At 39.3% G+C, this 27637-nt stretch overlaps 1 protein-coding gene across 2 annotated transcripts in view; it reads left to right on the top strand.

Annotated features, from left to right (window-relative positions):
* The window catches only part of LOC123973492 (receptor tyrosine-protein kinase erbB-4-like), a 366438-nt gene that overhangs the window by 318582 nt on the left and 20219 nt on the right, over positions 1 to 27637 (top strand). For both annotated transcript variants that reach the window (XM_046053563.1, XM_046053564.1), the window contains one exon: positions 2368 to 2553. In XM_046053563.1, coding sequence (XP_045909519.1) covers positions 2368 to 2553 — 186 coding nt within the window. The remainder of the gene's footprint in view (positions 1 to 2367; positions 2554 to 27637) is intronic.

The following is a 27637-nucleotide window of genomic DNA, read 5'->3' as shown; positions in this document are numbered from 1 at the left end:
ACCTCTGAGGAGAGGGAGGAGGGGAAGGAGGGGATGGTGGACTGGGGCTAGAGCTGAGTAGATGAGTCGCGGGGGATGGTGTCCGATCAAAGCGGCAGTAGAACTGGTTCAGCTCATTTGCCAGGCGAGAGTCATTGATGGAGTGAGGGGCTTTGGGTTTGTAGTTAGTGATCTGTCTATACCCCCTCCAGACAGAAGTGGCGTCATTTGCAGAGAACTGGTGTTTAAGTTTCTCTGAGACGTTTAGCTTCTCACACCTCCTTGCTAAACCTGTACTTTAACGGCCTGCACCCGGCCCTGTCTCCACTGCTAAATGCCTTCTCCTTTTCCAGCCTTAACTGTCTGAGCTGAGTTGTTCCCCTGATGTTCATGAGCTCTTCTCTGGTGAAAGAGCTCCGGGAATCACAGCCGAAAACTGAATCAACAACAGAATCAAACAACAAAACAGAGCGCACCTAACGCTGAGGCAGCTATACGCAGCGCAGTCTTGGTTTTAAATTTATAAAAAATTACAAGAGTAAAAAGATCTTTTATTTTATTATGTTTAACTTAGTTGTATTTTTGTTATGTGAGCCTTTCTTTTTCCATCTAGTGACAGGTTTGATTCTATATAACGTGAGCCCCTTAACTTAAAAACGACTGTACTTTAAAGAGTTAAGACATCTCGGTAAATGACATCACAGTGATAAGGGTGCCCTGGAGTTATCCAGATTTACTTGAAAGGGATCTTGGCAGTGCAGTCAAAGAGAAGGTATACAGAAAGGCCCAGTCTGATTTATCATCATTCTTACTGTACCATATGTGCTGCCATCCCTGGACATCTCCAGCACATGAGCAGAGATCTGATTATGCTTAAGTGTGGTGATGCATGAGCCATATACTGACTGGGATGTGGTTGTATCTCTTTGTCAGTGTTCAGTGGACCTCACACACTATGTATCTGTCTCTCCCCAACACACACAACCACCTCGACCTTTGTTGTGTATTTCTTCAACAGAGCTATCCATCTCATGATGAATAGTCATATTAACCCATAGCTCCTGTAGTCACAGTGCGTGTGTGTGTGTGTGTGTGTGTGTGTGTGTGCGTGCATGCATGCGTGCGTGTGTGTGTGTGTGCATTCATGTGTCTTGTGTAACTACATAGCTGCACAGAATAGATGACGGTCTATTCTTGTCTTTGCTGGTGTTTCTGTATCATTTGAATAATAAGTTGTGCATGCCTGTATACAATTCAAACTAATATACAACATTTGCTCTTGTTCTAAAAATCCCACACATTAAAGGTGTTGACACTACAGGCAAGTTCAAAGCTGTATAAATAATGTAATGGAGCAGCTTCTTCCTATGTACATATTTTCTATACATATTGTCTAATAGCTATGCAAGGAAGGTAAAAACCATAGGGCAACTAGACTTGGTTGAAGATACTCAAATACATTTTGCCCCTCATTCAAGAGACCTCCAGTTCTAGTATTCGAGTATCTTCAACCAAGTCCAGTTGCCCTTGATTTTAACCTTCCTTGGATAACTATGACCTGGATGACTGAGAACCTTCACAGACATATTGTCTAATAGCAACACTTCAGACCAAACTTAGTACATTTCACAACTCTTACTGTTTATTATGTCATTATAAAAACAGAGACGCGTGATTTACAACGGTCTCACCTTGGTTTATTTACTACATTTTTAGTCTACTACAAAGCATGCTGACAGTCTTGTGAAGCAGCGAGTTACTTTGATGTCGAGGTTTTGAATAAAAATGTACTGCTTCTGACTTGAGCCTTATACTGAATAAGGCATCCTATGTTCTTTGACAGTTCAGTCTACACTAGTAAACATGATGAACTCTCTGCCAAAGTCTTTGAACCTTTACTTTGGCATTTGTCTTTTGACGCTAACTGGAAGATTACCTGTTTGATATGAACTTGGTACTTAAATGAACGTATATCCATTTTCTTATGCTTAATTAATGACATTCTGATCATGCACAATCCAGTTAGATGGCTTAGAATAGATCATAAACATTCAAACTATGCAGACTTGCTGTCTTTATTTATATGATTTTTGAGGAGATTATTATGTCTTATTCTGTCTGTTAATAGAGCTATTTAATAGGATCTTAAGGGTCCATGTACAGCTTAATCCAAATACTGACTGGGGTGTTAAAAAAAAAACTTTTCTTGGAATTTCAAGGTCAAATATTTAGACAGAAATAACCTGAAAGTGATGTATTTTCTGGTGTGTTTTGCTTGAATTTGTTGGCAGTTGCCTAAAGTGAACAACACTGTAGAATCTGTTCAAGGTCAAACTCCATCCCCAACACTTTCCCCCACATGCCTGAGTGTATATCTGTCTCATTCAGGAGGCCCTGATCATGGCTAGCATGGAGCACCCCCACCTGGTCCGCCTGCTGGGCGTCTGCCTGAGTCCAACCATCCAGCTGGTCACACAACTGATGCCTCATGGGTGCCTGCTTGACTATGTCCACGAGCACAAGGACAACATCGGATCCCAGCTGTTGCTCAACTGGTGTGTCCAGATTGCCAAGGTAAGGATGGAAAAGGTTGCTAGTTAGTTGTTTTAGCCGTATGGTTGGTTGGTTGGTTTGGTGATTGGCTGGTTGGCAGATTAGTGAATGGTTATTTTTAGTATCGACAGATAATTTTTAACAGTTGGATCATCTTCAATGATTGCTGATTTTTTGCTGCCATGTCTGCTGCACCAAATATTTAAATCAAATATCACGTGATGATTTGGAGAGTTGGAGAGCCATTGAACCCTTACTGGAACTCTAGTGGAGACTGTGGGTCCACAGGCTTAATGTCACTATTTTATCAGTTAGAACTGAGAAATTTCTCTTTCTCACTAGCTCTATTTTTCTGTTGTGCATGTATGATAATACTTCAAATGTTTCTCTCTTCCCTTATATGCATTAGGTTGTTGCAGGCTGCTATCCATCCTTTCCCCTTTTGAAATCTTACTGTATAAGTACTTGTGTCTGCTTTGAATTATATAGGCTGTACACACAAGAACTGAAACACCCTTACCACCTTTTTATAACGTGTTTCAGCTAATAGATGGCAAGTGAATTACTACATTGCTGAAAAGTAGATGTCTGTGGTTGTCTATAGTAAATGTATACGAGCCAGGGACAAAGACTGGATATTTGTGTCCGTCAGTGTGTACTGGTGTGTGCGGAGGATTCAACAGCAGACAACGGCGCCCCTTTGCAGCCTCTCTGGAGAACCGAAGTAAATAATTCAAAGCCTTGCTTGACTTTAGGTGGGGGAAGTGTGGAGTGCAGGGAGCTCATGGATGTAGGACTGAATTATAATTCGAACACAGATGACCACAGAGTTGAATCAACATGTCTCTGACAGAGTACAACAACACCTGCATTATAACAACATATAATCTATTTAGTCATTATTAAAATTATATTTGATTGAAGTATACCTGCTGTATTATAAAATTATATCTCCAACATGTTGCGTTTGATAGATGGCTGATAAAATTGTCATACACAGAGATAAAAGTTACTGATTAAAAAGCCAAGAGAAGCAGAATGAAAATGACTCAGCAATCACTGCAGTCCCAGATTTAATATCTTAGACAAATATTTCTGATGCCATTTTTGGCTAAATCACAGGAAGGCGCAGTACTCCATGGAAAATATTAAACCGTCAATTAAACTTTGGACACAGTTAACGATCATACAATACCACACAAAGTGCTTTATTTTTAATACCAAAGGCTATCAGAGCATGTATTAGGTCTCGCTGACAAACATCCCACGCTGTGTAACAAATACTTTCATTGTATGAAATTAATCACACAAATAACTTTGTGGGAAAAGAATATAGTGTGGCTGTATATGACTAAAGATAGGCTGGCTGTGAACAGTTGTCAACATGGAGAGATGTATAATTCATAAAGGGTAAATATTATTTATGTATTATTTATCACTGTTATTGTGTGTCTCAAGTCTGTTTAGTTTAGTGTTTTTAATTATTGGATACAGCTCCTGGGGACTCAACAGGGGCCACGGTTAAAAAGGTGCCCACAAATGGGTTCATCTTCACACAAATACAAAGTGTCCTTCACAATGGACTTGTCTGAATGATGTTGACGGGGTGAACTGGGACACTTTCCCTGATACCATCAACACCCCTATGTGTAGCAAGTGACAAGGCTTCACTCTCTGAGGCCTCATCCCTGTGGCCCTCCCACTCTGTCATGGCCGTCACCACAGTCATTGATTATTAATGGAGTGATCTGCCATGAAAGTCATACTAATGAGCAGATTCATTAGAGCTACTACGCATGTAGGGCTCTGATGCCACAGAATGTTAAATTTTTTTCCTCGGAACTGATTGTTATTATCCTGATATCTTTACATATCTCCTTATTATAACCTACTGTATTACTTCCTCCTCATTATGTCTGCTTGCTTTTTAAAACTCACACACTCTGTGTTCCTCGTATTCATGTATTTAAAGTACATTGCTGTTACAATGTCAAATGTTTGACTTTGGAATTACTACTATACTACTAAAAATGATATTCGGTATAAAAATATGATTCCACTGCTATACCAGTAAGAAAAGAAAACGCCAAACAACATGTTCAGTTGAACAAGCTCTTGACAATTGGCAGGGGAACGTGATATATTGGTTTGTCTTTTGTGGATGAAATAGTTCCATATTTCACCCCTGACACTAATTTGTCAAGTAGTTTGGGTGAAGTGAAATTGACTTGGTTATCTATCAAATGTTTTCAGTTGTAGAGAGGCTTGATGTCACTTGTAATTTCTGATACCAGAACCAAAATGCTAGTGTCTGCTGATAACACTCTTAACACACCAAAAGAGCCAGAAAGAGATGAGTTGATATAAAATAATTAGGGTGTACCACGCTGATAGCAGTACATATTTGCTCTTAGAAAAAAATTTCACTAAGCACATTTTGCAATGCATTTACATCCCCTCCATCACAGCTACAATGGATTCCCTCATTTGTGAGCCATACAACAGTTTCCCCTGGGGCACTGCTTTTTGCGTTGTGAAGCTTAAGTCAATTCAGTGCACTGTAAGAGTTAGTAATGACATCTGAGACACATTGAAGTTCCACATATCGGCTCTTAAAACTCACTGCTTCATTTTTTGCAAGCATTTTAAAAGGAATTCTCTGACCTGCTCGTACAGATGTTAGACAACTGCTTCGTAGGTGAAAGGTCAAGGCTCAAGATATTTAAGCAACAAAACACCACAAAACTTGGCATTTTGCCGCTTAGCTTGTAGCAGCTGTTTTCACTGCGTTAGTACTGTATACTGGCACGGAGTAATCGTATGATGTGTTTCCACTTACACACAAAGTGTAACTATACAAGTACAGTAATTACATTTTTTTTGTCAATACTTTATCAGATTACAGCTTTCAATTTTTCTGTTATCTAATGCATTGTTTTTTGCCAAGCTAGTGGCTCTAGGGGTGACAGTGTCAGTACATTGGTCTAAAAATTTGGTCCAGAATGACATTTGAGCAACTACTGGTTGGATTGCCATGACATTTTCTACAGTCATGGTTCCCAGAGAATGAATCTCACTGACCATCATCACATCAAAATCTCAGACCCACAACCTGCTACACTACAAAGTCTCTTGATGTTTATGGAATCAATACAAAGTATTAGATCAGCACATCCAGTTATTTCATTTAGATAACTGCAGCCCGCTGTAAACAGACTGGCACTGTCTATTCTAATCCTTCCTTTGTGTATTTTGTACACCCTCTTTAACTGACAGAATTTGGTAAAAAAAAAAAAATAGTATTGCATGTTTTTTTCTTTTCAACAATCACCTTATCTGAAAGCAGATTACCAATTCAGATACCAAGAATGCAAGTTGAAAGAAGACACATGCTTCATGTGAAAGCACACTTATATTCTGCATTCTAGTATGAAAATGGGACTGTTGCTGTAAGGGACTGTAATGACACCCTGTTATATAATAGGACAATTTGGAAGCTTCTACATGATTCTTTTGAACTAGTAGAAGAGACACCAAAGAGAGAATAAGGGATATTGTGTCACAAACTGCATTGACACAGGTTGTGACAGTGATTTTTTTCCCATTGTGATAGATTTTACTGTTAAATATTTAATATGAACTCCACACATTCTGCCCTCGAAGGAGAACTTGTGGTGTCCCACTACCTGTGAGACTTTTTTCAGGTTAGATGACACATCATAACTGTATCAATACCACCGTTTAAACAACCTCAGTTATATGGTAGGAATACCTCATCAAAGCAAGGTTTACAGTGAAAATTGTTTGTCAAATTCACTAGCAAATCTATCCTACTTCATTCTGTGTGTGTGTGTGTGTGTGTGTGTGTGTGTGCGCCCCACAGTGTCTATCACAGGGTCATCTCTCTGTGTAAACCAGACTAGGCAAACATGCCTCTCTCCAACTCATTACATACATCCCCAGGGTTCCAATGAAAACTCAGTTCTCTCCTATTCCCATTCTACTCGGTCTTCTCTTTCTCTCCTGTCTCTCTATTTGGACTTTTTTTTCAATATGTGATTCCCTTGATTGTTTTTATCTCTGTCTCTCTGAACAATTGTCTAAGAAGAATATACTGTAGGCTCCCATAGATGCTCATTTTAGTTCTCTGTTGTTTGTTAGTACAAATATTGTGCTATCACTGTTCTTATGTCATAAGGCAGGGTCGACTCACAGTAGGTAGACCGCTGTGATAAGCCACCCACTGGCCATTTATTGCAGTTTTCCCACTTTCTAAACTCTTGTTTTTATAAGCAACCTCTTCTAGTGCTACTTGTTAATGCTGAAAAATATGAACAAAGATTTCTATTAGACTCTAAGGCAGACCTGCTTTGTTAATTTGTTGATTTGGATATTTTCAAGGAATACATTTACCATGCTCTTTTTCTGATGACCAGTCACGCCAAGAGTAAAATATTCAACATGCAAATATTTCAAGAGTAACATTTCTACCAGAAAATAATTGTTCAAGGGCACCAGCTAGCTCAGGGCAACTAAGGTCTGCCCTTGAATCAATGTGATCACCTTAAAAAATTCAAATTACTGCACGGTTTTATGTTTTGTGGTGTTGTTGTAGATATCACAAATTTAAGGAATGGTAATGGTTTTGGCATTTCCCCTTCTGCAAGAACAATGAATGCTAGATTCATTCCAAAATAATCTAACTTCTTTCTATATATGAGGACCACCCAGGTCAGTGTGACTACCCACCAACTTGTACTCACCAAACTCTCCTTCCCTCTCTTCTCCCACACTCTTAGAGAACACTCAAATTGGATTCAGATGTTTGATTCCAACCAGCACTGGCAGATCGCTTGCCTGCTCCAAGACTGCCTGCTTACACACAGAGCGAGAAGCAGATCACAGGCGTCAAGCCTTTGATACTACCATCCCTTAGAAATGTCAACAAGTGCCCGCCTATCTCCCTTCCTTTCACTCTATCTCTCTCACTAGCTGTCTTCCTCTCTTTCATTTCCAAACTAATTAGTTCTAAACCAGTCTTTCATGACTGCATAAATACGTGTATGATTCAATGTCAGTGGCCAGAATACCTCCCTTCCCCTGGGTAAACATTAGCGTGAAAGGCATGTTTGATTTGAGAGGGCAGCTTTATGCATGTTTGTATCATCTGCAATTCTCAGCAAAGTGGAGGGCTGGTTAGGTAGAATTCATGGGATTTTGTTTTATTGTTTTATCTAAGTGGTGTTAAAGCACAATGCACTTCATGCACTATCATCAAAAGCATGTTGTTGAAGTTGTAGGGAAATTCATGCTAAAAAGAAATGCTAAATGATTCAGGTAATTGGAATTGCAGTCTCATCCACTCCAGTCCATTTAATTTGCCTGAAGTATCTTTAAAGTATTCTTTTGTGAAAGGGATTGCTTCGGCAATACAAAAATTCTCAGACTGCAGTTGATGCACATCAAATTCCCTCTCTGTGCATTTCATCCATGAATGTGAATCTCAGGACTAACATGCTAAATACACGTTTTTTCCTTTTTTGGGTGGGGTATTATTAGATTTGCTTCCTCACGTGTTTGTCTGGAAAAGACAATGGCAGACAACCAAATAATTTCTGTAGCTGTAATGTAATATAAGTATTAAGAACACAGACCACTGAAATACATCAGTGGTGGACAACCATGTACCATGAAGAAACAACTAAAATTCTCCACCCATTGATTAGAGAGGGAAAGAACGTATCAGTAAAATCACCTGCTAAAATGATTGATTGGAATGAAAACCTGCAGGCTTTTGGCTCTCAATGGCACATTAAATTTAATTGGATTATTATTGTTGGTTGGCCATGGCACCCTTCCAGAAAATACTTGATTGGTCCTATCTGTCTGGGAGAAAGTCATTGCTGCAAGCGAAGAAATTCAAGTATTTTGGGATCTTGTTCACAAGTGAGGGTAAGATGCAGAGTGAGGTCGACAGGCAGACTGGCGTGGTATCAGCAGTAATTTAGACACTGTACTGAACCGCTGTGGTGAGAAGTTAGTTGAGCCTGAAGCGAAAGCTATTGACTTACAAGTCAATCTAATTTCCAACCATGAGCTCCTGGACACCTCTCTCTGGAGGCACTGTTGGCACGTGCGACTGGGAAGAGGATAGGTGGGCAGAACATGTTGGAGGGCCTAAGCGTAGTTCACACTAGATGATTTTAAGCCCATTTTGCCGGTCAGTGAGCCTGACAACCATCAGGCTGTGATCAGGGGTAAATCAGCGATCGATCGGCGGCCGCCAGTCGTTATGTTTACTACTCAGTGACGCATCAAAACGTCTGCCTGACGCATCACTGACACATCGCAGATGCCAGCCAGATATCTAGCATGCCAAATATCTGGAGGAGTCGGCCGACTCGACATCCACATCCAGCCAATGAGAGCAGGCAGCTGCCTTTTCAAGGCAAAACACTTGTACTAACCTCCAGCTCTCTCTGTAGCTCAGAAGATCCCTGATACCTGCTTTCGCTAATCCACTCTTTCATCCATACTCTTTGTCTTTAAAATTGCTATCATTATAATCGTGTAGTGTGTGACACCCTGTCACCGATCAGTCATGTAGTGTGAGACTTCAAGACTCTAGTCACAAGACGGCAAGTTGTGTAGTCTGAGTCTGAAAGCGCTGTGAGATAACTGTTGGTGTGATTTGGCGCTATATAAATACAATTGAATTGAAATTGAATTGAACAGCAAGGCCATCGATGGCACGAGCCTTTACTTATCCCATCTGGTCAGGGAACAACTTCCCGGGAAGAGCTAGAGGAGTTGGCTAGGTAGAAGAGAGAGTTACATCTGCCTTACCTTGTTCAGTCTGCTGCCACCATGACCATAACAAACAGATAGATGGGTTTGTGGTCTTTGCAGTAATAATGGTGTTGGGGTTTTGAGAAAAGGGGTTAGTTAAACAAATTCAGTCTTTGTAGTGAAACTTGGTCATCCAGAATGTCCTCTGAATGCAAAAGCGCAAACCTCAAGGCAGCAGACAGATAGATAGTCACTGCAAAGGACAGAAGGATACACAAAGACTATTAGTCCTGCACTGACTCATGGTTGCCTTGTTGTCAATCAAAAGCACACACAAACAAGCCAAGACAAATACATTCTCTCTCTCACTCTCCTTCTCTGTCTCTCTCTCACTCACTCACCCTCTCTCTCACTCACCCTCTCTCACACTCACGCACATATAGCAGTGACTCAGTTTTAACAGCATCTGGCTCAGCAGAGATGGATGTAGCCAGGTAGGGCAGAGGGGGAAATGGATGACTGCCGGCAGCCCACACAATGGATGAGACTGGCAGCTCTGGGAGACAGGTCTACACTAATGAGTGACTGCTAGACACACACACTCTCACACAGGTCAATGAAGGCTTGTAGGTATCCAAACTGGCGAACACAAACATTAACAAAGTGAACATGTCATAATTTGATTGGATGATGTACACACGCACATACATACGTACCGTGATGCCCTTAAACAGACAATCAAACACACCTACACAGACCGTGTTTGACGTACAAAATATGAAGTCAGCTTGTCTTTTTTTTTTTCCTTTTTACCATTTACTTCACTTTTCCTCGCATTCCTTCTGTCAGTGTCAAACAACAAATGTTCTCACTACCTCTAAACCTTTTCTCAAACACAAACACAACTACAGACACTCAAACACTGTGCTGGAGATATGTATCTTTATCCGCTGCTTTATTTCGAGCCTTTGCACTATATTTCCTCCCCTCACTACTCATTACAGAACACGTTCCACCCCTCTGATTGTATATTTATTTCCCAGAGGAAATAGATACACCAACACTCATATCTCTGCAAACACAGAAATTTTTCTCTGCATATGTGTGTGTGTGTGTTAAGCCCTACTAGTTCTTTGTGTATAACCTAGGGGCTATAGAAGTGGGCTGTATCACGTCAGTTACATTTACCAATAGGCCAAGGCAGCCAAGGCATAGAAGAAAGTTTTGTACACTATAAAAAACAATAATATCAATTAACTACTTTGCAGTGTTGTAATTCTGAGTATAATGATAAGATTAAGAACAAGGCTGTATGTAACATCAAAGCTGTTCTGTGGACCTATTTTTTCTTTTTCTGCAGTAGGCAGGCCATAGAAGCATTTGGTCAATTTTTATATCAATATAGAAACAGTTGGGGTCAATATAGCAATAAAATATGCCTGTTGTGTCACCACAAAGTTCAGTTCACATCATCGCCTGTAACTCTTGAACTATTTATCAGCAAACATCCGTTTTCCCTGACTTGCTTGAGTCAATACCAATCCAACCGATACAGGCTGCTCAGTTTCAGGTTTCAAGGTAAAATAGTTTTGAGTATTAAATGCTCTGGTGTGCACATTTTCAGTAATTTAGCACCATTTTGCCTGTTGACATTGTTACACTGCTCAGTGGATTGAGCCCACTATTGTGTTATCATTTATGTGTGATAAAAATACATTTATCTTATGGGTGTTTTTATGATTGTTAGAGGATAACCGCTTATATTGGAAAGGGTTTGAATCTCTGGACATATTTTGATGTGGGTGGCTTATGTGAATTTATGTATGCTTTCATTCTGTGTGTGTAAATGTATTGTAATTATGCACCTGCATGTAGGTAGTTTGCAGCCATGAGGGTTATGGTGTGTGTTCAGGCTGTTGGTGCTAATGCCGGTGGATAGTTTGTCATCTCTTAGCCATGTAGGCGGAAGGCCAGTGCTGCAACAGCTTGGGCCCACTTCACTTTCAATTAGTCGCCTGCCACTGTAGATGCCTCCTCACCAGCCTCTCTGGAACTGACTCAAACCCTGTGTGTGTGTGTGTGTGTGTGTGAGAGAGAGAGAGAGAGAGAGCATGTCTAAACAAAATGTGTGTGCATGCATATGTGTGCATTTGTGCATTTCTGGCAAGAGGGTAGATGAATAAATGTGATCGTTTGAGTGTGTGTGATGATGTCGGGTTGACATCTCCACCACTTTGCTAGAGACAGATGCCAGGCCCTGTGACATCTAACCCTTCTGAGTTGCCAGCCTCCTGCCAGGGCTTGAGGGTGATACTGGTCTGTTATGAGGGTGTATTTGGACTACTCGTGGTACATGTGCCCACAATCTGATCTGAAAAGTGTAGTATGTAGTATAGTAGTGTTGTCTAGTAGAGGCAGGTTTGGTTATTAGCTAAAATCAAATATATATATATATATATATATATATATATATAATGTAAATGTTTTTAATATTACCAACAAATATTATTATCAATTTAATAAATACAGGGAACCACCCCGGTATCAATGAAAAATAAACAAATGTGAAAAAGTCTCAAAAAAGGGTTTGCCCATCTATTAATGTCAATATTTAAAGACAAACACAATACATAGATACAGGCAACTGGTCTTTAAAAGATACAATAGGATTTATTTAATTTTAGCACAGATCAGCAACTTCAGCTTTCTGTGTGTGTGTGTGTGTGTGTGTGCGTGTGCGGGCAGAGTGAGGAAGATTGCAGACGCAACCAGGTGGGTGGCTCATCACGCAATGATCCAAAATGGCGGGCTTGCTAACGAAACATAAGTGTAGGGTTCCAAGATGGTAGACAGACTATTCCTGTCCTCACTAAGATGGCCTGGAGCATAACTGGAGTTTAGGCTACACGGCACGCTGTCTGTGGTTTCCAGATGTATGCATGTGGATGCATGTAAGGTGTGTGTGTGCGTGTGCGCATATAGGTGTGTGTATGTTAGTACAGGAATAGAGAAACAGAAAAAGTCACACAAAGCAGAGTATATAAGGTCTTGGGTGCTGTGGCTAGATACAATTTAACTACCTCTTTATCACACAGTACCTGGAAGTGAACTTGCAGTCAGTGGCCATGGTATTGGACTTTGGTCTTGATAAAAGGTAGTTATTGGCTGTGCGCTTAGTGGCAGGAATTAAACATATAACACAACATACACAAAATTCTAATTACTGCAGCAAACACAATAATTACCACTTAACACAGGAACCTGCAGCGAACTTGCATTCGGCAGTTGTGTGGAGTTTGGTCTTTATAAAGAGCAGGCATGGCTTCACGCTCAGATGTCAGGAACAACACAAGTAAAGTTCTAGCAGCGTGATACCGATACAAAAATGAAAGTGCTAGGCACAGAAGCACACAGCAATAAAAAGGACGCAGCAGTTTGTTTTTTTCCACAGAAATCCTCACAATGAATCTCTGCCCAGACACAAGCCTCTTAGTTGAAATTACTCTTGGTAGTGATGTAATGAGTCTGTCCATTTAGGTTATCCGGCAGAATCCTCTCCGACCATAGTCGGGCACTGGCTGTCGGTGGAGGAAATAGCATAGTTGACTTTGTGGGGAGAATGGATTGTTATGTTGTGTATAACAATCTCCTCCGGGACCCAAAAATGTGTTCGGCTAACAGAAAACATAAAGAGAAAACTAAAGAAAACAGTGTGGTGTTGCCCAGTGAGTTCAGACCTCCACGTAGAGTAACAAACTTCAGCGCTGAAATGGGAATAGGGTTATCTCCTGTAGCAACAGCAGTTGCAGTTGGAGGGCGAGGAGAAACCGGTCCGCTCTCTCATGGGTATAGGGAAGTCATGGCTGCTCCATAGGGGGCTCCTGCGCTCATGTGTGACATTGGCCGGTAGCAATACAGGATCTGAATCACATGCAGGCCGCTTTGTTAAGGCTTATGGCCTACTTGCAGGTCAAAATTAATTTTACACATTTAGGTGTTTGGATCATTCATCTTGAATTAAACATTCAGGGGGTAATAGTGTAACATACAGAATGGTGAGAAGTTCAACAAAGAAAAAGAACATGATAGACATGAGACTCCAAAAATATCTAGTGGAATTCCCCCACTGTACATTACAGGTTTCATTTGTCAAATTAACACTTTTTGAGGCACACTGTTGCATGTCATCTAATTGACTATAACGTCAGTCAACCAACCACAACCCGTATTCCCTGCATGTCTAAAACCACTGATGCCCCCTGGAGAGTAAATTATATTATAAGCTTTTCCACCATGTTTCTGCTGAAATGTTAATGAGGCTTTAATGAATTTTTGACTCTCTAGTGCTTTGAAATATGAAGTCCATATTCATAGTTATAATGTTATGTAACAACAAGAACATTGTAAATAGAAATATATGGTAATTACTTCATTAATTAGCCTGACCTTATTTGCATAAAAATTTGTTTACTGTATCATGGGTATTGTGGCAGGACATTAGGCATTTTAGTGGCTCTTGTTTTTGTAATTGAAGTACTCTTGAACCTAAAACCATGACTTGTTTCTTGGCATGTTTCTTATCTGCTACAATCTATTTTTGATCAAACACGTATCAGCAAGTGTTTGATAAAGCCCAAAGTGTGTTAGGCACACTTCCCAAACTTTCGACTGAGTTACAGGAAATCTCTCAGTGTCGAAATAATGCACTTACCAAGATGAGATAGAGTAACAGTGGGGATAAAAGCAATCAAAGTCAAGTACAACCAACATGCCATTAAACCTTTTAATGATCTCAACCTCTCCATTTTCCGGTTCACTGCAATTAGCAATAAAATTCTTCACCGGTGTGGACTTATGATGTAGCTGTTTGAGCGCAGGTCAAGATATACGGTCATGCATACAGGCCTGCACCATCTGTTATTTTCAGTGGTGTCTAACTCATACAGAGGGCACTGGACTGCACTGGGCCCTATTTCTTGCAAATGTTTTCCCCCCTCTCTCTTTATTGATTTTTACAATTAGGCATAACTAAACAAATTCAAGTTTGTGAGCCATACATAAAACTATAAATTATTACTAAAATAAATTATTTTTCTTTACTGTATGACATTTGTCATATTTTTATTGAAGTTAATTGATTTTTAAAATCATATTATACTTATGTTATGTTTACAATAAACAGTAAACAGTAGTAAACCTACAGTTTACCGAACAGTGGAAAGGTTGCAAGTCATATCATGTAAACATTTGCTGACTGATTTGCTCATTGATTGATTCAATTCTCAAGGTGGTTGTCTCCAAACTTTAGGAAAATTATTTGGCAGTTGTGAGTGGCTGTGTGCACGTTTTGGTTTATCCTTGCTTTGAGTGGAGTTATCCATTGTTGAGGGATGTGTGTTTCTAGCAAGGAGATACAGTAGTAGACATTGATGCATGCCTGCCATTTCATAATGATAAGTCACTGCCATTAGTTTGTTAAGGTGTATACAGTTGTTCAATGTAGATTAAAATGGCAAAAGAAATACTGCTGCGCCATGATGAAGAGCATAACCTACACACCGACTTTGTCTCTCATGCAAATACAAGTCTGCTTATCTCACTGGGACTTTGTAAGCATACAAATGTGTCTATGAATCAGATTTGAATGGTGTTGTCTTATGAAACCAAACTGTTTATATATTCACTCTCCTTGTCCTTACCCAGTTCTGCACCCCTGTGCCTGTGGACCCTGCTTGTGCAAAGATTCATATCCAACACCAAAACAGTATATTTTGAAAGCTCACGGCTCTTTTCAGTGTCTCCAAAGATGCCCTGTGGAGTTGTCACAGCTCAAGGTTGTTTTGGAGTGTCATCAGTTTCATCTGAGAAATGACGCAAATGAAACAAAACTATAGAAAACCTGCCCTGCTCATTTGTCCTGATCAGGACGCAGGGTCTGGCATCATTGAAGGTGTTATCATGGCTGAGACAGGATCCCCCCATTACAATATGACTTTTGTTCAAATCCGTCGACTTCATACAAGCACATCTCGGGCTCCCTGGCTGTAAGGGCCTCACACTCTTGCTCCCACACACATACACATAGACAGGTTCCAAAGCTCAAAAGAGAAGATGTACAATGTTAATGCCGACGTCCAGTCCTCAGGCTCTCCAAGCCCTTACCACATGATTACCTAAAGCCACGCACACACGCACACACACACACACACACACACACAATGAAAAGTACCTGTGTGCACGCAGACAAGAGTCCACACTGGCGACGCGGTTCAAATGCAGACCATAATACACAGCTGTACATGATCACATACTCACACACCTCTTGGATTGACCAGAGCTACCACTCAGTGCAACTACAGTGACAGAGCAAACTTTATTAACGCAGTTCGGTCAGACAGTCAACCAAGAAAATTAGAGAGGAAAGACAGAGTTTGACATACTGTTTTGGAGAGTAATAGGCTGTCACCTTTGCCTTACTTTAGCTCAGCGCTCAGCAGACCCTAACATGACCTGGGAAAACCGGCATGATATTACCCTTAAGGAATGAAAAATTCCTTTACAGCATCTAGTGGGGCAGCTGTCCATGGGCAAGGCAATGAACCACTAACTGCTAAAGTCAGCACCTTACATTACGCTCACTGCCACTGGTGTGTGTATATGTGTGAATAAAAGGCAAATTGTAAAGGTCTTTGAAAAAAAGCGCTATATATAGCCATGCAGATAGTTTTGATTTTATCTGTCTCGGTTTTAAGATATATCTCTGAGATTTATGCCGCCACCCCAATACATACCCAAGACTTGTGACAGCACAATTTCTATTGAGGCTTAACCCCTTAATGCTGATTGTCGCAAATTCACATCACACTGCTTCCATCAGATTGCAGCCAAGATAGCGTTTGTATTCCCCCAATGCCAGTTTGTTCATATTCGATACATACCTAGAAACCTTTTGAAAGCCCTGGTTTTTCGTTTATGCCTGTTGTCGCTAATTTGCATCATACCTACGTCATACCTGAATTTATATCTATTCGATGTTCTATAGACAAATTAACAATCTCCACTTAATTTAGCATCAGCTTGAAAGCAAATGAAAACACAAATAATTAATTTTCTTTTATAATTGTAAAAAGATTCAGGCATCAAAGGACCACAAGGTGCCTCTGCGCACCAGCAATTTCAACCTTCAGTCTTTGGACCACACACCCTTATTTGCATACACTCCTCAAACCCACATCCCAAATGCTGAAATGCCCAATCCTCAATGACTAAATGCCAATCCTAAATGCCCAAATGCCCAATCCTAAATGGCCAAATACCCAAATGCCCAATTATAAATACTAAATGCCCAATCCTAAATACCAAATGCATTTTTGATTTAGACTTTTAGTTTTTTGTTTAGACTTTTAGTTTTAGACTTTTTAATCATTCAGTTTTAATTCCGACCCAATAATCCCTACATATATTTGTGCATATTTGCCTTTAAATGACATCAACAAACACACCTGGATAAACACTCTCTGCATCACCAAGCATGCCAAGCTGCCAGCCTTGTAACAGATCAATCATAGATCTCAGTTAATGTCTCCCGTTACGGCACCCTGTGATTGCCCTGTTATTATCCCACTAATTATAACTATCATCATAATTATCATTTCTCTATTACAGTTCATTACTCCAGACCCGAAAGTGAATGGTGTAATGGTCTAAGTAGCAGTTATTCCATTTATCGATTGGTGGGAAGTCGCAAGCCTTGTTGCATGCTGTTTTCTCTTTCTGATTGAAGCAGTGCTGCCAAGGCTCACAGGCCACTCCACCAGTTACCACCAGGTCTGACCAATTGGCCTGTAAATTGGAAAACTATCAGTACACATAACATTTAGCAGGAAGGCAAAGGGAAGTACTGTACTTCACTCATAGGGCTGACTGAAATGTAAAGACAGTCTTTGCTGTGCTTTGCTTTGTGGCATTGATTAGTCAAACAACTACTAATCTATTGAGAAGAGAATGTTTTAAAGAAAAGGTCTTCAGAAACATGTTTTCACACAAAGGAAAATTGCCTTCTTACGCATAAAGCTTTCTTTTATCATTCCTAACAATGAGCACATTTTCTTGTCAAACAATTATACATGCAAAACTCCACTAACACACATTCTAGTATCCCTGCTAAACAATAAGCTGCTACCAAATTCAGAAATGTATGTTTTCTATTCAAAATACACTTCATATTTACTCCTCTTATAACATGTTTTGCCAATTACATCGGAGCTACCATCTTGTCCAAGTCTCAAAGTCTAGAGATTTCACGACTACCAGGCAGTATCTGCTTAAATATTTGAAGTGTAAGGCCCATCCTGTGGGCAACATTGCAGATCAAATCAAGCACAGCTGATGTTTACTCGAGAGGTGTCTCAGCAGTGTGTTTCAACACACCCACCCCTTTACAAACAACCTGAGGCAATCTCCACATACTTCCTCACTGGAAAGCACAAACAGTCTGGGCTGCCTACACTCGAACACAAGCAGACGGATGGCTCCCTAGATAGGGGGACTGTCCCATCTCTGAAAGGTGAAGAAATTAGAAGAACCCTATTCTCTAAATAGCTGCTGTCTCTCGCAGTCATCAACCTTAGTCAGCGACTGACTCATAACAGTCTTTGTTGCATGCCAGACACACAAGCTGTACCAATGTGATTAAGGGCAGAAAGAATGTCACATCACGCTGCTGCTGGCAGAACGTAATTTCTCTCCAGAAATGTCAAGTTTTCATGAATCAAAAACAAATACACTTAGGGTTAGATTGGCAGCCATGCATTTTAGGAAATAATGCCTTCAAGCTTTGAAAGAGTTTCGTAAGTAACAGGGTCATATACTTTCCCCAGCTCATAGAGGAACACATCTACATTCACTTGAACCAAATACAGAGTATGCGAAACACACAAACTGGAGTAAAGTAACACAATACTCATGACAACAGTGATCTGATATAAACAATCTTATGTTAGTCTTTAAGTGTGATGTAAGACTCAGCAACACATAATCAGACCAGTTCCTCTCTGAGAAATCTTGCTTTAATCCAGTTCTCAACATAAACATGAAAATGCTTTTTTCCATATGAAGCAAACAACTTCAAATATGAATCAAATGTTTTATCATGAAACTATCTCTCTCTCTTTTTCTCCCTCTTTCTACATTGTGAGTGTACAGTAGACTTATCCACCATGATTAAGTATAGAGTGAGCTAAATTACAAAAATATGAAGACAGCAGTGCAATGTACACTACAGCTCCCATCAAGCATTAGCCATGTTAAATAACCATCACATGCACAGACACCGATTCTTCTACCTGCAAGCCTTCTGACATAGCACATCCTAAAACTACCAGCAAACAACAAACCAGCCAGCAACTCACTAATAGCGTTACATTAAATCAAACCTGACTCACTACTTTGCTTTAATGTGAGAAGAACACTGTGACGAAAGCGATGAAAACCTCAAAGAACAGAAACTCCAAAGCTTTGCCAACTGACTGAATCCCAAAAAAGCATAACCTGACAAAAGAGAAATAAATTAAATTACATTTTTCCTTTTCCACCCTTGATCTCCATGAATAACCTAAATGCACTAAGGCTGTATCTCTTTTGAACGAATGAGAACTAACACCTGATTGGTTCAACCTGCTCAAATGTAAGCATAAACCTGGCCTAATCCTCGACTATGATCTAGAATTGATATTGTGTGGTGCCTCCACTGCATTAATGACAAGAGAAGGCAAGAGCAAAAGGCAGCGAACAGCCTCACCTTTATCCACAGCCTTTTCCCTTTGTGATGTTGAATCCTAAATGCTTTATTTGTCACACATTATTTGTTTGGTGTCATGATTATGTGTTCAGCACGGCTTGCTAGTTTTCTCCATTTTACATTAACATAGTGTAGTGGCCACCGCAGCTACGGAGATAACACACAGTCTTCCAAAATGGTCATAGGTCAGCACTCTACCGTATAAGTCAATTTCTTAGCTAGACACAGAAGCATAAATCTGCATAAGAGTCATATGATCTCAGTATCTCAATTTTAATTAAAAACATTTCTTCTATTTAGAAAATCAAAAAATTAAAGAAGTTGGGATAGTGGGAGTGTTTCACCTCTTAAAAGATGTATGGCATTGTTGAAATAAAATTTTAGATAATGTGATTATCAGCCACTAAAAAAGATTATGATGATGGCCCATAGTCCACCGGGCAGGAGAGAGTGCATTTCCTGTTGGCCCAAACCACAGCGGATTGAATACAAAACAGGGTCTCTCCTTTAGAGGTCAGACACATTTGTCTTTTTCTTCTTACTCCATATTCGGTTTGCCCATTTGAATTCCTTTTTAGATTATCATTGGCTTTGAGTGGTTGATAGACACTGTCACTATACTGTGTTTGTGTTTCTATCATTTTTTAGCCCTTTTTCTATCATTTGACTTCAGGAGCAAGGATTGTGTTTGTGTTGGTTTGTCTGTGTGCTTACTGCATACTTTATTTTGCCTATTATTGTTTGTAAAATGTCTGTGAAGGTTCTCAGTCATCCAGGTCATAGTTATCCAACGAAGGTTGAGGTGAAGGGCAACTGGACTTGGTTGAAGAAGAAAAAAACTACATACACTTTTCATAATTTGTCTGTTCCATGCACACACATTTTAGTTACACATTTCCATTAGTATGCAAACATTTTATAACAGTGTGCCAACAAATTAATTAACAAACCCATTTTAACAACTTGTAAAAAAGCAAACATTTTATTTGATGCCTATAATGTGCACATTGGGAAGAATTTTAATTTGCAAATTGCTTTGTTTGATTGCTTACATACTTTCTGTATTTATTTTCTTTACAGTAAGTGAAAACAACATCTGTCACACACATACTTGTGTGTTGGCCTACAACACACATATTTTAGGGTACGTAACCAATACCAAAGATCAGACAATACCAGTGAGTCAGATGTTGAGGCTAAAAAAACATCTTCTGGCCATGCATGGATAAAACTATCAAAACCATTCAAATACACCACCTGTAATTGTTATTAAAATATTTAGTATGGTATTGTATAACCACTTAAGCGGATATTTGGTTAAATCTCAGTTTTAAGTAGCAAGATTATCTCCCTCTGTTGTGATTTACTGTTTGTGCAAATCACAGGCTACTGTAATTTAAGGATACAAATGAAGTGGGTCTGTGCCAGAAACCCAATCATGTGGCTGCATGTTTTTGGCTGCTGATAGAAGCTGACCACTCACATATTTCATCATGGCACTTTAAGAATGACATTTTCTGCTGTGTTTACTCATTGGCAAAAAGGGGTAAGAGAGACCGAGTCAGACTGGAAAAGAGAGAGAGCAAGACAGAAAGGCATAGCAGTAGATTACACCATGCCAAGTGCATTAACATATCCATCTGGTGTCTCATTCTTCACTCCTCCACTGCCGCTCACCCTGTTGGCCCCTGATGGCCCCATCACTGGGCTTGAGAGGGCCCTTCCAGGACAAGGTCATGTTGTTGGCGTGTGTTATGAATCTGCCACCTGATCCCAAAGGTGCCTGTAGGGGCATGGCGCACCGGCATGCTGGCAGGGTGGCAGTAGTGATTCTGTAGTGGAAAACTGACAGGAAGCAAGGCTGTACCACGCAATCTGGGTCACACATTCACTGTACACGGACACACACTGTGTAACACCTTTCTTTGTTCCTGGCTTTAGTTTTCTCCCCCCTTAACCCGTCTCTCTGTTTTTGCCTCTTTGTGTTATAATATGAGGATATATACTTATAGCAATAATTTGATGTGTGCGTGTTTGTATGTTTGCTGCAGGAATTGGCAGTCCCTGCAGTCTCATAGCCAGTATGGATGTGGGTCAGTGATGACCAAGTGTGCAACACTCTGCAATGTGGCCCATACCTTATATCTATAAGACAGAGCAGAGACAGATGGCATGGAAATATTTTGCAATACTGAAACATATGTAAGAGCAAGAAAAGGAGAGATAGAGGGGAAGAGAAATAAAGGATTTGAGATAATTTATTGAGATAACCCTCTAAACCTTATAGCTCAAGTGAGCCCATGCTGTGCAGTATTTTATCATTATAATAGAGGGCAAAAATCAAGAATTATCTAAAATTAAAATCAAATTCATGTCAAGTGTTGTTAAGCAGATAGATAGTAACCTATATCTCTTAATTTATCACATTGACCAAATAATAGTATTTTGTCAACCTGGGAACTGGGTTTGAAAGTCTTATTTGTAGCAGGTGCTAAAAACATTACAAAGTTTTAATTTAGATAACTGGTACCCATGTGATACCTATGGAATATTTCTTTTCTGCTTTGCCTCGAAAAACTAGCCCCCGACCTATCATTGATACTGAGAGGATTTTATTTAGCCACAAATGGCTGCAGGATGGCACACTGTTCCTCCGTCTGTTACCCTGCATGAACTTTGAATCAGCTGCTCTAGATCCTGCATCTTTTTGTGATATGAAAGTGAAAATGGCCCTTAAGAATCTTTGAAGCAGGGACCCCACTTAGAATTTTGTGAACTGATGTTCCTGTAGAGACAGTGACAAAATGAGTGAGTTGCTGAAACATGTCCTTTCCCAATGAAAGTTTAGTCTTTCATTTTCTGCTGTATACTATATTACTATATACTACATGTGTTTACTATATTACTATGTAAATATATCTATATATAGATTCAGTTTGCTTTGCTAACTTGCTGTATTTAATGTATTCATACTGCACAAACTTTAGTTGCTTGAGAGTGTCTTTAAATTTCCACTCAATACTTCCTATGGATAACTGTCTAAAACTGGTATTACAATTACTATGAATTCTTCAGCTGGTGTTTGTGTTGCAGCCAACAATTTTGATTTGGGCAAACAAGAAAGCTACATTTTACATACAGTTCTCAACTAAAAACCTACTTTAGATGAATGTGCTTGTTTGCATTTCTCTCCCATTGTTCTTCTTTCTCTGTCTGATCATTTCTCTCTGTCCCTCATTCGATGGTAAGGGTCAAAGGATACCCTTCATACATTCATTTATAATAGCCAGCTGGATGAAAGGCTTCAAAAATATTAGCTTAACTCTTAGCTTCCTCTCAAGCAAAGGGCTTTGTATATTTTCCTCCCGTTTATTGTCTCAGGTTTTTGTTTTTGTTCATTTCACGTAATTAAAACTACCCCTTATGTAAACATTAATCTTCTTGTTCAACCTCAAAATTTAGTTCTTAATGTTTTAAAAAGAAACAGTGTTCTCTCTTCATAACTAAAATGCATCAGTCCATAAAATGTATGCCTAAGCTGCTTAATAGGCTTGTGATAATATGTTTTTTACTAGCAAAGTAATTGTTAGAGGTTTGTATAAAATACTTTTTAGAAGCCAAAATAGAAGCTATGGGGATTTTGTGGATTGTTGATGGGATGTGTTCTGTGTTACTACCTCCGAGTCAGATCTTTTCATTATACGAATAATATTATGCACCCTGACCAGGAGTTAATTCTTTTAAAAATAAAATATCATTAATGTCTCTTTTATGCTAGGGGAAAGTTCTGACTGGTAAAAAAAAAATGGAAATATCAGCCAGATCCTAGACCTTACTTGTGTGATTTCATGTTTGTTTTTTATGTTGCACTTAATGTTGCAAAACCAATTGCCCTTTGGGGAAAAATAAAGTTGAACTTGATTTAATCACATTTAATCAATCGAGAAACTGAACAATAAATTCGGACATAATTATTTAATTAGATGCATCATAATATAATATGAATTCTATGAGAGTGGGATTGTTGACTTACAAAAAAATCAACAGCTGTGGCCAAATGAGGTCATTCCCAGCTCAGCTACCACAGTGACAGCAAAAACACAACTATCCGCCACTTCTCTCTCAGAGTCAAAGCGTCTCCCACATAGAATAACACTGTTATGAAGTAAAACACAACATTCTCAAGCACTTCATGCGATTTGATTCCCTTCCCTCTGCCTTCTGTGATCTCTAAACATTACCCTCTGTAATGTTGGCATTAGAAACTGAACTTTGCTCTGAAGCAATTTACTTAATATACGTGTGAATGAATATGTGAGAATCTTATTTCAGGCCTCTGTGCTGGTAGACGTCGACCCTGCTGGATTGTCCTTGAGCAGGATAACCTGATGCCTGGCCTGACTACAGAGATGTGCAAAATACAATAAAAACCTACCAAGAGTAATAGATTTTCCCACATACCATATAGTCAAGGATAAGGAGAGAAAAAAAAAATCCACACAACAAATGGTAGCCTACTGGGTACAGCTAACCAGCAACACTGCTATGTTAATGTAATCTTATGCAATAGTTATTCACAGTATTAGTTGCTACATGCATCTAACTGTGAATGGTTTGAATCAGTCGTGTGAGCTGTCTATCACAGATGCACCCTGTATGTTGGAGGCCGTATGTTGGTAGTGGTTTGGGAAGTAGAGCAGACACGGGCCAGCTCTGCTCAGTCTGGGGCAAAAGGCCAATGAACGAGGTTATAAGAGTAGCATTTCTTCTCATTATGTTTTCTGTGTGTGATAATGCATATTGACGGTTTTATTTAGGAAGAGTCAAAAGAGTGGCAAAAAAAAATTTCTTCATTTCATTTATTTTACCTGGGTGATTAAAAACATTTAATTTGGTCATTGGCTCTGTTTACAACCACGCCATAAAACCCCGATTGCCACAACAACTCAAGTTGCTTAAAATCTGAGAATTACTTGTAATTTTCCCATTTACATTATTTACATGAAACTTTGTAACAAATGTTTTCAGCCCTGATGTGCTCAAATAATATCTTGATAAAGCCAAAAGCCTGTTTCCATTCCACATAACAAAATGCCACACCTCAGACAATACTTTCTTTCAGGATACATAGTTACCATTAGTTGGAGTGGTTTGTTCCGAGAAAAAATTTTTGTGGAAAACAAGACAATTTAGGTCGCCATTCCTGAGTTTTTTATAAATACCAATGCCATTTCATTGAATTTTTCCTGGTTATAATTAATTCAACTGCAGTTTTTTTTCATACTACATAGCTCATACAATTAAATAAACTTTCAAAAGACATTATTTAGAGGGATGTTAAACAAATTTAAACTTTCATCCAACAGAAGTACCTGAGTATTGGCTATTGTACCCCTACAAAATAGCCCCATAAATCAATAATTAGTTTGTAATTCTTTTTTATTGGTTGTTTATTAAAGGTAATTCAAAAGTAAATAAATGTTTGGCTGGGATTACATTGATGAAGATTGTTAGGGTGAGACCTGAGAAGCTGACTTCAAAAGAAAGACATTTACACTAGGCACTTGATTTCACTCAACTGGTACATCCAACATGGTTTGGTGTTATTTTACCTGGGTGCAAAACATTGGTTCTGATTTGGATTATTTTATGCAGGAAAGTGTGGGATTTGGCACATTTGTTAAGCATTCAGAGGCCGCAAATCATTTGACTAGACACAAGTCAAGATGAAGGCATAATAGATTGCCATTATGCCTGTTTCACAAAACACAATGCAATACAAAAAAGTATCCCTGAATTTCTATATGACGATTGCATATTGTGCCACTTCAATTACACTCATGAGAGTGTTTGTGTGTGATTATATAAGAGGGACAAACTCTCCTCTACACTGTAGGTACAGCAGTGAAATCTGCATTAAACATTCATCAGAGAGAATAAATGTATGCGGACAAGGTTTCCCCTCACACACTGCTAACACAGTCTGAGCACAGACAAATTGTTCATATTCAAGTTGCCCCCTAATGTCATTTTCTAAATTCATTCTGACATGGGAGCTCAAAATGAAATGAAAGCCCACCGCTTTCATCATTATTGTGTTATCATTTCCCCCTTCTCTCAGTTTCTCCTCCACGTTGGTCTGATTCGTTTCACCTCATTCCTTAAACAGTGATTCACCTCCTCCCATGCCCACTGGGATCTTTTTATATCCAAACCATACATTAAACATGTATTACGTCAAGCAGATGTTGCACTGGCGTCCAATATAACTGCACCGTTATTCACAATACGATAACACAAAATAGACCACCACACATCCTGTGCCCTCCAGAAATACTGGCATGCCAGTTAAAATGAGCAGAAGAGGCTGTACAATAAAAGAGAAAAACAGCACAGATGAGTCATGCGCTGTGAGTATTCACTATTCAGTAAAATCTCATTCATGGTAATTTCAGTTTTTTAAGAAGTCTGGTATCTTGCACTTCAAAGGACATGTATAGTATCCCACAACAACTGACGTCTTTTAAATAAAAAGCTAATCAAAGTAAATTTCACTGAGCAAGAGCCAAGCTCCACCTAAGCCCCCTGTGACTTTTTTGTTAGAAATGCTTTTAAAAATGGAAATGTTGGGATAAAAGTGACGATAATAAAGTTGTATAATTTGATGTTAAATAGACTTAATAAGATAATATTCACATTGGATACTGAAGCTTATTTGTGGAAGAGACAAAGTTTGATTTGTTCAAATGGGGACAACATGAACAACATACACTTTCTAAAACAGCGTCTCTACAGAAAGCTATAGCTGAGGGAAAATACTTCAACCACTGAGAGAAATATGCTTCTCCTACCAAGAATTAAATAAGAATATTGATACCACTCTCATGTCTGTGTCATAAGTACAGAGCTGTAGCCGGGAGTTGGTTAGCTTGGACTGGAAGCATGTGGAAACACCTAACCTGGACTTTTTCCAAAATGCAAAAATACACCTACTAGTAGGACTTACTAATTCATATCAGTATAACCAGTACGCAAACAGAATTACACAAAAACCAAGTTGTGATTTTACAGAGCTACCTTAACTATTTGTTGGAGAACAGCAGCCAGGCGCAGTGACTTCCAGGAGTCCCGTCTACAACAAGCCAAACCAGCAGCTGAGCACCAGCACGTAACTACAGTATATGGATTAAACAAACAAGATGCAAGATGTTAATTAATAAGCTTTATAGATGTGTTGTTAGGCTCATCTTTGAACTTTGAAAAAGCCAAGGTAGCTGGTTCCACGTGCTTCCAGTCTTTATGCTAAGCTAATTTCTTCCTGGCTGTAGCTCCATACTCAATGCACACACAAAGGTGGTATCGATCTATTTATCTAACTCTCTGCAAGTGTGTTTACTACAATTTCAAATTATACCATAGAACGGCTTGAATCATGCTGTGACAAGCAAAATAGTCACTGTTGAGACGTGGGAGAAGGTATGAGCAAACAAACAACCAGGAAAGGAAGAAGTGCTGACTCTTTTTTCAGAACCAGGAGTTTGGGTTTTACATGCTTTCATTGTGGGAGAACGTTTCGTGACAAAATAACTTCCACTATGTACACAAAATACCCTGTTGCCAACTTTTTGACAAACATAACAAAATGGTGCCTTAAGTAAACAAAAATTCTAACCATTCTATATTTCTATTTTTAACAGTTGACATGTTTTATCATCTTCACCATGGATTCCAAATAATTAAAATAGATACTGTGTGAATAACCTAACACACACACACACACACACACACACACACACAAGAAAGAGAGCACACAAGAGGTTTATAGAGCCTCTGTAGGATGTTCAATTTCAGTAGAGCTTAGTGTTTAATCACAAATAACATTACAATACAATACAATTATACAATCAGGATGAATCACTTGATTATAGATTAATAGATTTCTCTGTGTGTGTGTGTGTGTGTGTGTGTGTGTGTGTGTGTGCTGCCTGTGTGTGTTGACAGCTTCCTCTGCGCGCCACTGTGTGTGTCTTTGCTTGCCAGAATAACAGTGGGAAGTGCCAGTCGGTGAAAAATGGCCGCCGCCTCTCCTCGCTCTTCTCTTGATTTAATCTCCAGCCCTTTGCCACTCCTCCCCCCGAAATCTGTCTTCACCAAACACATCTGAGGACAATGCCGTCCACTCGGGTTTCGTTCGCGTGTCTGTGTGAAAGAAGCATAAACAACCATGACGGGAGGTTAGAATATTTTCTGGATGAGCAGTAATTGTCTTCACTGGTGAGAGAGCAGTTGAGCATCCTGCACACAGACCTGTAGCATTGCTAAACCTGTTCACCTTCCCTTCTTCTATAAATGAGACTTCTCCACTACTTACACTAAAAAATAACTCTTTACTTTAAACAAACATACAGTAAGTCTGGCAGAGATCAGTCTGCACCAGTGATATAACTTATTACATGTAGTGTCTTTAATAGTTTATTAGAATGATGGACAGCAACAATGGCAGTTGTTGAAGGTTAC

The sequence above is a fragment of the Micropterus dolomieu genome, linkage group LG07 (assembly GCF_021292245.1).
Source record: "Micropterus dolomieu isolate WLL.071019.BEF.003 ecotype Adirondacks linkage group LG07, ASM2129224v1, whole genome shotgun sequence".
NCBI classification, from domain to species: domain Eukaryota; kingdom Metazoa; phylum Chordata; class Actinopteri; order Centrarchiformes; family Centrarchidae; genus Micropterus; species Micropterus dolomieu.
The sequence above is the reverse complement of the archived record's forward strand: the minus strand, read 5'-3'. Positions and strand labels throughout refer to the sequence as shown.